The sequence below is a fragment of the Eucalyptus grandis genome, chromosome 5, assembly GCF_016545825.1.
Source record: "Eucalyptus grandis isolate ANBG69807.140 chromosome 5, ASM1654582v1, whole genome shotgun sequence".
NCBI classification, from domain to species: domain Eukaryota; kingdom Viridiplantae; phylum Streptophyta; class Magnoliopsida; order Myrtales; family Myrtaceae; genus Eucalyptus; species Eucalyptus grandis.
This window is the reverse complement of record NC_052616.1, coordinates 13,604,944-13,616,362: the sequence shown is the minus strand read 5'-3', so window position 1 is coordinate 13,616,362 and position 11,419 is coordinate 13,604,944. Positions and strand designations below refer to the sequence as shown.

Genomic DNA, 11,419 nt, shown 5'->3' with positions numbered 1-11,419 from the left:
TATTTGCTTCCAGTGAAAGTCAATGAACATTTGCAGGCAAACTATTCTGTTTCTGAATACCATTGTGTTAAAGCTTTCTAAAGCTTGCTTCATTGAGTAAAAGAATCGGCTGATGGTAAAGAAGCAACTTGATTTCATACAGAACTTTATAGCGGGACAAGACTTTGCACTATCACCTCAGAAGCTCAGGCAAAAAGAGGTTATTGGTATTCAACCAGCAATTTCTGAGCAACTTCTTGGTGGAGCTAGTGTTGTCATGAAGGCTAAAGAGGTTCATGTGACTTATTGCTGATATACTCGTAAAGTTCAATATCGCTGAGGAAAGGGAGACTAGTTCACCTACTAAGCTAGACAAGCAACTGAGGTCATATTCTTAAAATTTTCATCGAGCTCTTCTTTGATTATTCCGTAACTTAATGCTAATAGAAGCATCATCCAATTGGAGCACCGTCACAATCCTGTGCCCAGTGCCCTAACTTACTGCACTTGAAGCACGCATTATCCCTGACACTGCCGCCGCAATGGCCACCGCCAACCCCTAACTGATCGCCGCTAATGTTAGCGCCATGACAACCTTGGGCCAACGAACTTGCTCTGTTGCCGGGGCCACAGGCTGGGGGTGAAAAGGCTATCCCATGAGGACGAGAAAGCTACTTTTACCAGCACCATTCTCCAAATGAACCCGAAAAAAAACTTTAAAAATTTAAAAAACAATTCCAAGAAACGTGTTCTGAGTCACTCATACCTCGGTGTATTCGTAATGTCTGCTATTCTATACGTTATTATCCGCCACCCGCTTGGCATTTTATTAAACATTTGGTGGACGGACTTGTGAGGAAAAGTAGGACACTCCATGTTCAAATCCCTGCGAACTTCCTTTTCGATGCTTAGCCTCATCTGGAACAACTGGCTTCGAAATCCTTATGTTGATCATGCAAGCAGGAGGCCCCACTGAGCCACCGGAAATCTTGAAAGAGGTGTAGTTGATTATGACTAGCATCTCTTGATGTCTTTTTGGCTCTACTTCTTCCTTTGCACGTGGCTTGATTTATTGGTTTATTGTAGCAATTCCTCGTAGAATATATCAAAGATGATATCTGTCGCGAGACATTGCTACTTCAATTTCCTCGCCTCTTTACTTTGATCTTTAGGGCCTCTCTCCTGAATTAAAAGCCAGTAAGAAATATTTTATTGAACAAATTTTTGGGAAAAAGTGCCAAGTCTTGCCGAATTATTTATTTCTGTAAGTGGCGTCACTAACTGTAGTCTGTACCATTACAAAACTAACTCAAGATAATGCAAGGTTCTACAGTTTACATAAACAGCACGCTGCTCTTCCTTTTAATTCTTCTCTGTTTGATGATTCATTTGTTTGATAGTCAAATTTAACACCTTAGTCATATGGCATTGCCATTATCTTTGAGATTTAAAGGTGCTTGTGCTTGCATTTATTTTCAGCATGTTATTCTTGAGAAGGCAGTTGATTATCAATCTTGTAACATCCCTATGGGGTCTTTCCTGTTGACTTTGGCTCCATTTGTCTAGCAGGAAATGAGTAATATGAAAAATATTTTCCAAAAAATAAGAAATGGCTAGTCAATGGAAATATTTTCATTAATTGTCATGGATGATGAATATAATTTTATCCATTCATTTTTATGAGCGATACAAGCGATTATTTTGAAAAATGTTTTCCATATCATTCATTTTCCAGGAAACAAGCAGAGTCTTAGTTTCTCTCGCCTTTCCTTTCTCGTGCACTCACCTGTGCGATTCCTCTGGAGCTTATTGATGCGGAAAGCTTTGATATTTCTCAACCGACTTGTCCAACCCTGCGTATTCTGCTGCTAGCTTGCAAATGTTGACAAGCAGCAGAGATATGGCCAGCTTGACCGTTAACATAGCTAACCGGATGTCCCAAAAAAACATTAGGATTATGCAGCTAGACAGTATGCATAGACAGATGAGGGAATCTGAGGTCGTTGAATTGGGAAGAGCATTTAAACAAAGAATTTATGCTTATTTAAACGGTCATGTCTCATAAGAGCCCTTGAATAACCTAATGTTATGTAAATTTTGATGGCATCAGCATTTATTGAAGCCAGCTGAAAAATTGAGCAAGCAAGGGCCCCTGCTCATCTTTTTGGGATGATGAATGCATTAGATGTGGAGTTTTGGCTCACTTAAGAGGAGCATAATCAAGGTGGACAATTTTGGCGCTGAGAGGATTATCCCTGAAACCAGTGAATCTGGAAGCTGAGGTTTTGGTCGGTTGAAGATTTCAGTTTCTGTGGTTATCCTCCGAAGGGTGTGGCTGATCGGTTTATGTAATTTGTGGCTACTATAAAAGCTGTCAGAAATGTAATTATCCCTGACAATGTAATGGAGAACATTTTTTGGCATGGCGGGAAGTTTTGTAATCGATAAGAATGATCTTGTATGTGACACGGATTGTTCATGCTGACATTTTCATAACTGACTTCATTTTATTTTTTCTAACTACACGTATTCTGGTCTCCTAGAATGGCTAGATGATATGATCTCATCGACAGCATTTTCTACATAAAACCACTCATCGAAAAGGACCAGAGCCCTAGCGAGAAGCTTTTGTGCTATTTTTGTAGACCGATCCGGGAACTTCTCAGCATCTTTATATTGTTGAGACCTGTCCTGTTGTTACTTACAAGTGATTCGTCTCACTCCTTGCTGATTCAATATGGATCCTCTTCCCAGTCGGTGCTTATTGTCAGTTGTCATTGCCTGCCTCGAATTCTTTTTGAGCGCAAAATCCTGGAACGTACGATTCATGGTTGAAGTTGTCATTTCACTTTGCCCCCATCAAGATACCAGGCACCCGGGCTTAAGACCCCGACGCATGTGCCCGAGTCTTGGGCAACCATGGTCCGCGACCTGGCTCGTGCGCCCACGTAACTCGCACTTGGGCTTGGGTTCACAAAATCTGGGCCTAGGTCCTTTGAGGCCGGGTCCAAGACCACGGTATCTATGTTGGGGTTTCTGGTGGCGGTGCTTGAGTACTGGACTCTTGCACCCAGGTCACTGGCACGCAGGCCCGTGTCTCTGGAGGCTGGGCCCCTAGACCCCGTGCCCTTGCTTGGGTACTTGGCTATCGTGTCCAAGTCATAGATCCTCAGGGCTGGGTCCATTGAGGCTTGTCCCAGGTCCACAAATGCCAAGCTCGGGTCCACAGAGGCTGGGTTCAGGAACCTGGCATAGGAAAATATTTTTCAGAAATGTCAAATTTTTCACGAAAAATACAGAGTATTAAAGTTGCTGTCCATTGGAGTTGACGAGGGAGAGAGACGAGATATATGGAAAAAGCATGCAAGTTTCCGGGAAACAAAACCTGGGACCTTCACCAGAAGGGTGAAGGTCTCGCATGCTAAAATTCCTGGCATAGGGACGGTATACGACTAACACAACCGTAAGAGACTCTTGTCACGGTCAAGGCAGCAAAGTCCATTCTAAAGTCTCTACACGAAGTGAAAATCAGTGGAGAATTCCAGGAGGGCTGGCAGTTTCTGAAAAGGACACTTGTGAAGATGGGCTAAATCAGGAAATCATGGGAAAGTGAATTCACTGACTTGTAGAAGAGCAGAAAAAAGTCTTGAGGTATGCATTCTTCTTTTTCTTCGCCAATTGAGAACGCCATTCATGAAGAGAGTAATGTTGAGACTGTTCGGGGTACGAAAGTGGCATTAACTGCAACACCCCAGGTCGCGCATCGGATGCTTCATAAGTAAGACCATAATGACCTGACATGTACCATTTGGGCCTAGCCCCCGGTTCAGAAATTTTAACCTGATTCCCTTTCGAAACTCGCGCATGAAGTGCTGTCCGAGGGGTTTCTACCGTCTCTTTGGATCGACTGACTCATGTATGAGTGCCATTCACATGGAACCTTTCCCCTCTTTGCCCGGATTCACACCCTGGGTTTTGCAGTGACTGTTGCACCCTCCTACTCATCAAGGCTTGGGATTTGCCTTGACAGCCGAGTATAGGTCTCATGCTTTAGCGCTATCCATTTTCGGGGCTAGTTGATTCGACAGAGTGGATTTCGACTTTCATGACCACCATCCTGCCGTGTTAATCGATCAACACGGGTTCTAGGTTAGCACGCAATTGGGCATCGTAACTCAACTTCTTGTTCATCCCGCATCACCAATTCTGCTTATAAAAAGTGGTCCATTTGGAGCTTTTGATTCCGTGGCGTGGCTCGACAAAGCAGCCGTGCCTTCTTTCCTATTTAAAGTTTGAGAAGCCTTCCTTATGAAGTAGGGGGCGAGATTCTTCATCCTCAGTTACTTCCCAAGCAGACAACAGATAGGAAGGACGACAGCCTCTACCTCCTCTCGACAATCGACCACCTGATCTACCCCTGCCCCTATGAGAATCGCAAAAGGAATACTCAAATAATCACGTAGGGTGGTGACAACCATCTAAATAGTTTCTCAATATAGCAGAATTTCACCTTAAATCTGCATACACTCTAAGAAGTTCAAAGGCGAATATACAACATCACTTGACCCTTCTCTTCTCTGAGGAAAAGGGACGTTGCAGGATAATGCAAACAAGTTGCCAAATGTCATTTACAGACCCACTGTAACTTTTCCATATGCTTTTAAACTATTATCACAAAGTAACAAAGATTTTCTAGAATTACAGTCATTCAATCACTAATAACTCGTGAGAAATATTATACAGCATCCTAGGCTCAGCCAGTCATTTCAAGCATGGAGGAAATTCAACGCTCCCCACACAAATGCCTTGGTGGGCACGAAGTCGCATCCCCCATCTCTCCGGTAACCGTAATATACTTCTGAAACATGGGCCACTTTCAGGTAATAATCTTCTTGTCCATCTGGCATAAGTTTCTTCACGAACTCATCAGGCATGTCAACAAACTTCAGCACTTTCAGCTTTTCCAGGTGCTCAATACCAGACGGAAGCTTCTCCAATGGCTTACAACCCTCAATAACCAGCTCCTCAAGACAAGGCATTGATCCCTTCTCCACTTCCACGCATTTGAGTTTGTCAAAAGGACCAAGGACCAGACACTGTAGCTTCATAAAATCGTTGGCTTTGAAAGACAACTTGGTTCCTTCATAAACCTGAAGCAACTCGAGACACACAAGATTAGGCAAATTCCCGAGAGACAACAGTGGACTATCCCGTAGCTGACTCCATCTCAGGTGCAATACCGTTAGGCTATCAATAGATGATATCCAATGTGGCAATGCCTCCAGACGTCCTGTCAAGTATATCCTCTGGAGAAATGGAGGTGGAGAAGAGAGCTGTTGTAGATCAATAATCTCATTATTATTGACCGAAGTTAGAGATATTGCTCGAAGCTTTGTTAACTTTTCAATGGACGAGCACAGTTCCCTTCCATCTTCTTTTCTCAACTTCATGATGCCTAACCTAATCAATTCTTTCAGCTTTCCAAGCTCCCTCATTAAGCTGTTGTTTCTCCTGTCACCTGCTTCCATGAAGCAGAGCTTTTGCAGGGACTGTAGAGCCCCATTCCTTCTGGGGACTTGAAGCCAGACTTACCCCATGGGTAGCCTATGTTTGCATAATGATATACGAGTAGATGGCGAAGTCGTTGGAGCTTCAAGATCACAACTGGTAATTCTGTGACATATGTCTGTTTAAGGTCTAGGGTCTCTAGGTTTTGAAGGTTCCCTATGGAATATGGAACAGTTCTCACCTTGCTGTACCTGAAACTTAGATATCTCAGGTAGCACCACTCAGCAACTTGAGCTGGGAACCTTGTCAAAGGAGCTGCTGGCAAGTCCAGAACAGTGAGCAGTCTCATTACACTACCTAGAACAGCAACCACTGAAGATTTCTCTACCCCAAACATGTATAAAGAACGTAGTTGAGACAATGACCTTTTCTGTTGCATAGCTTGCAGGCTGGTCTGTATAGATAGGCGACGAACTTTATCTGGCCATTTTTGATGTTTTTCTATGGCTGTTTCTGCAAAGCCTTGGTTGCTTGACTTAGAAGTCATAATATCCAGCAGAAAATCATGGATACGGAGATACTTCATCCTTCCACCGTTTGCTTTAACAGCCACCTCTATCAGGCTTCTGTTCAGGAGCTCATTTAAGTAGTCATAGGCTACTTCTTCTTCCGTCATGCCTTCTTTCTTGTCTACAAATCCTTCTGCAATCCATAATCGAATTAGTCTTCCACAGTCAATAATGCAACCCTTGGGAAACACGCTCAAGTGCAGGAAACAGGACTTTAAGTAGTACGGCAGGTCATCAAAACTGAGTGAAAGGACTCTCTTTAAGGTTCTGAATTTGTCATTGCAATTGATTTCACTACGAAGACTGCGACAGACCAGATCCCATTCCTCCTTTTTTCTCGTGTCTTTTGAAACCAAAACACCACTGATGGCCACAATAGCAAGTGGCAACCCCTCGCACTTTCTTAGAATAAGCTTACAGGTCTCCTCTAGATGAGGAGGGCATGGATTCCCCTGAAATGTCTTTGCGCAGAAAAGCTTCCATGACTGTATAGCTGGCAGTGGCTTCATCTTGTAAACCATCCCTCTGAATTCCCCGCACGAGGTATGTGCTAAATCAGAATTCCTAGATGTGATGATTATTCGGCTGCCACAGGTGTTGTTAGGGAACACATGTTTGATCGCATCCCATTCATTTAATCACCATGCATCATCCACAACGATCAGGTACCTTGCTTTTTGTAGCAAATCCTTGATAATCATCTTCTGGCATAACCTGTCCTTGTTGTCCTCTGGAGGAGGAACTGGTTCTTCAGTCTCCCTCATAATTTGTCTAATCATGCCTTGGAGGATCTCTTCTGTATTTGGAGATTGAGAAAGAGTTATCCAAGCACGTACCATGAAATGTTTCTTTACTTCTGGATCTTCATAAACTTGCTTCACTAATGTAGTTTTCCCCAGTCCTCCCATCCCCACGACTGAGATTACTTCCAGCATGGATGCGCCCTCAATCAGCCAGCCGACCAGTTTTTTTGTCGGTTCATTGATGCCCACGAGCTCAGCTTTGTCCAAAAGAAGGGCATTACCTCGCTGGTCCTGCCATGTGTGGTCTGGCTTACTAGAGCCATAGTGATGTTCGACTTTATTTAATTTGTCTCGGACTATCCAGGGTCCATCGTATATGTTCCTGATTCTGGAGTTGATGGATTTCATCTCCGAAGCAATTCGGTATTGACCTTTCATGTTCTTGATACAGCAGGACAACTTGGAGAGAAGACCGGGAAAACCAATTCCATGATCATGCGCCAGCAGAAGTTTGAACTCATCAAGAGCGTCTTCAGTGTCATATGCGATTTCTCTCAGCTGCTTCACCCAAATTTTGACTTCCTCATCACTCTCTTCTAGGGAATCTGCAACCCTCAGGAATGCCGTTATGTACTCCACTTGTCTCTTCACCGAATTAATTTCTTCCTCGGCACCTCCCAAGACTTGAACCCCATCCTCTAGAAAGTTCTTGAGCTTGTCAAGTAGGTAGTTTACTGCAACTTCTGCCATGCTCTAATTTGTATATTTTGAAGTTCTGGGGAATACACTAGCTGTCACAACCCGGATCCTGTAAGAATAGGGGTAGTGCTACAACCATCCTTCTTTTCACCTGAAGAATGCAACTACAAAGTCAAAAACAACATACCGAAATTTTTATAATCCAACAAAAGAATATTTACACTTTCAGCTCAACTAAAGCCAACAAATATCGTTCAGACATATATCAAACTATCTCAACTCACACTGAAAAATCAACTACCAAAGTTCCCCATCAATAGCACTCTTGTACTAATGGTTGCAAACCAAGGAACTTAAAAACATTGGGAAGGAAATGGGTGAACAATGACAGCTCAATGAGTAAACTGTATCTCTTCTAAGTATATAGAGTACCTACTATGCACTTTACAAAACAATTTCAAAACCCATTTATCATAATTCTAGTATATAACACATACAAGATAAAAATGAGTTATATCACTTTAACACAACCATGTATAGATATTTATAGTCGTTAAATCAATAATATCTTAACAAACATCAATGGTCTATTTCATTGATAAATCTTAACAATTCACATATCAATGTTTTATTCCATTGATTAATCACATCAAATCACATATTAATGATCTATTCTATTGATTAATCTCATACCACACATTAACGGTCTATTTTATCGATTTATCTTGCATCAAATCACATGTCGATGGTCCATGCATCGACTAATCTTTTACTCAATATATTACCATGTTTACAATACTATGCCTGTTGACAAGGCAACTAAGATTCTTTCTTTGACAAGGTCTCCACCTACATTTTATAAACCATGACACATTTTAAACTAATGTTTCGGCTTAGAAGGATATCATGACACCAATATACATATCCAAAAATCCTAATGGGGTTCATGGCAATATTCAACACCAAACCATTTTCCTCTAATATTAGAAATCCAATTTAGAATCAATCTCATAAATCGTAGCACATTTTTTATACTGAAACAGATAGCAATTTTATAGCACATCTCGTATGCTAGAAATACCTCTCTCAAGCATTTCTTATAACATTTTTGAATGCATTTCATAATCAGAATATATTTCACAAATCATTTCGGAATCCATTTCATAAACTAGGTTCACAAATTTCGCAACACATTTCTCAAGACAATTCTCAAACCTTTCATAAAATACCAAAACGTAGTAAATATCTAATCCAGATTTATGTGATAAACATGCTTTAATAACTCATATGATACTCAAATCTTTATTACTTCAAGACATGAGTTTATAATATTAAAAAAGAGATAGCACCACGTACCTTGGAATGCTCCAAAACCAAACAACATGGCTAAACGTGTTAATGATCTCGTAATCCTATCAATTAAACGGGAATCAACGTCAAAACATTGCTTTAACTAACAACTCGACTAAATTGCACTTAATTGCTAACAAAACACATGCGCTAAAAAATTACCTGTCCAAAGTGATTATTCAAAGCCATTTGCAATTGGAGTTTGCATGTCGAACATTCTTGTAATATAATTTTCTCCACCAAACTTCGTGTCAAATGAGCTTTTAGTCAAAATAAAGATCTTTTGAAGTATTAGAACACCCATAACTTAAAACTAGACGGCAACTGACGAAAATCAGCCCAAAATCTGCTGTTGCACACTGTTTATCCTGGTGGGAAATTTCGAAAACTTGGTTCAGACAAACCATAAGCTCAAATTAATTTCCATAAAATGCTACAGGTCCAAACACCCTAAATTATTAAAAGCTGATAATTTTTTTTAGCTCAACAAATTTTAAATTGGACTTTGCAATTCAAATTTAACTTAATTCTGAATTTGAGCCATATCTCTAAAACGTCCTCCGATTGAATGAACAAAAATATCAGTACTTACCCAGCATTGCAATATGTAGGCTTATCAAGATTCCTGTGCCATGGATGCGCGAATCCTCTTTCCCCTTTCCTTCTTTCCTTCTTTGTTCTCTTTTCTTTCTCTTGCACGAGCTATCTGGTCTCTTGTCGCTGCCCCTTTCTGTTTCCTTTATAATAAGAATCTCCTTTTTCTTTTCTGCTTTTTCCTTTTAACTGGGTCAAAACCCACATATTACACTAGATGGTCTCCCTCTAGCTTAGTGCTTCCATTGGCTGGGTTTTGGTGTGGAATTGGTCAAGCTTCTGACGTCTAGCCGTTCCATCAGTTCATGGCTGTTTGGTCATGATGTACACCCGCTTAACAAATAAAAAACCCTTACACTCTTTATCTAGGCTGAGTTGAAAAGACATTATCGATATCTTTTAGTATTATTGCACGCTACTTAATTTGCTTGGTTTGTGTATTAACATAAATAATTCTGTGAATTTTTTTTATTAAATTGTTGTTTAACTTCTCAGATGACATAATAGGAACTTAATTAATTTTCAATCCACTCTTGTTTTATATCCAGGAAACTTCTCGGAAACTTCTAATGTGGTTTTAGTCAAAATTCTTGTTTACTAGGTGAGTTCACCGCAAGTACTGAATACATTTTAATATTAATGTTAATGACAGCGACATTTTCCTGAATGGTTATTAGCATTGGCATCCTAGTAATTTCAGGTTATTGTTTTCGGGGAAGGTTACTGAACATTTGCAGCCGACTATTCTGTTTCAGAATACCATTGTTTCAATAGGTTTCTGAAGCTTGTTTCGTTGAGGAAAAGAATCGGTTGGAGGTTTAAGGCAATGAAGCAACCTTCATACTTTAGTCACGATGTACACCCGCTTAATAAATAAAAAAACCCTTACACTCTTTGTCTAGGCTAAGTTGAAAATGACATTTCAATATCTTTTACTATTATTGCATGCTACTTAATTTGATTGGTTTGTGTCTTGACATACCTAATTCTGTGAATTTTTTTATTAAATTGATGTTTAACTTTTCAGATGACATAATAGGAAAATTACTTAATTTCCAATCCACTACTGTTTTATATCCAGGAAACTCATCGGAAACTTCTGATATGGTTCTAATCAAAATTCTTAAGTACTAAGCGAGTTCACTGCAGTACTGAATATATTTTCAGATTAATATTAATGACAGCTGACATTTTCTTGAATGGCTATCGGCATTGGCATGCTTTCAAATTTTTTTTTTTGGGTCAGAAAGATAGCTTCCATTACTTAGCCATCATTAGAGTGCCACAAAGTTTCGACATCTAAGCATAAAATTAACAAAAGAGAAGGGGGGGAGACAGATTAGCCAATTAAGGGGAAGTTCTCCTGCTTTGTGGGCTTTTGCGACCCAATCCGCTGCTCTATTTTCTTCTATGGGCTTGTGGGTTAATTTGACATTGGGCATGAGCTTCAAGAGGGATTTGCAGTCCTCGGTTACTATTCGTGCAGCCCATACGCCTTCCTTTTGGCCCAAGATGCTTTGAACTGCTTCAAGATTGTCTGAGATGAGTTGGAAGTCAAAGTCTTTTTGGTTTGGAAGTACTTACCCGAGCGTGCGTGGCTGTTCTGTTCGAAGCCTTGAAGAAGCCAGAGCAAACCTTCTTTCACAGCTAGGGTTTCAGCGATTAGGGCAGAGGGCGCGTGGATTGGCTTCGCAAAACCGTCCGTGAGAAGTCCGGTGCTGTTTCGAACTACTCCTGCTATCGAACCGGACATGGAGGAGCTACACCAGGCGCTGTCGACATGGATTATACAGGTATGGGGCCGCTCTTCTTCGTAACTGGGTTCTGCTCTGTTTTTGGGGCCGCTGTTCATTGGATCTAGGTTCTGCTTTGTGGATGCCGTTGACTTATGGTGCTGGGTTTTGTTCTGTAGATGCCGGTTGATGTACAGGAGGTTCATGGTAGTCGCATCTTCAAAGATCAGCCTGAGGTTGGGCC

At 40.9% G+C, this 11,419-nt stretch overlaps 1 protein-coding gene across 1 annotated transcript; it reads right to left on the bottom strand.

Moving 5' to 3' along the window:
• Positions 1 to 5,473: 5,473 nt before the first annotated feature.
• Positions 5,474 to 7,549, bottom strand: LOC120293644 (disease resistance protein RPM1-like). Its single transcript, XM_039313348.1, has 2 exons — positions 6,726 to 7,549; positions 5,474 to 6,641 (listed from the first exon to the last, which is right to left on the bottom strand). Exons 1-2 carry the CDS (start codon positions 7,547 to 7,549, stop codon positions 5,474 to 5,476), a joined length of 1,992 nt encoding a protein of 663 aa, XP_039169282.1.
• Between the last annotated feature and the right edge of the window lie 3,870 nt (positions 7,550 to 11,419).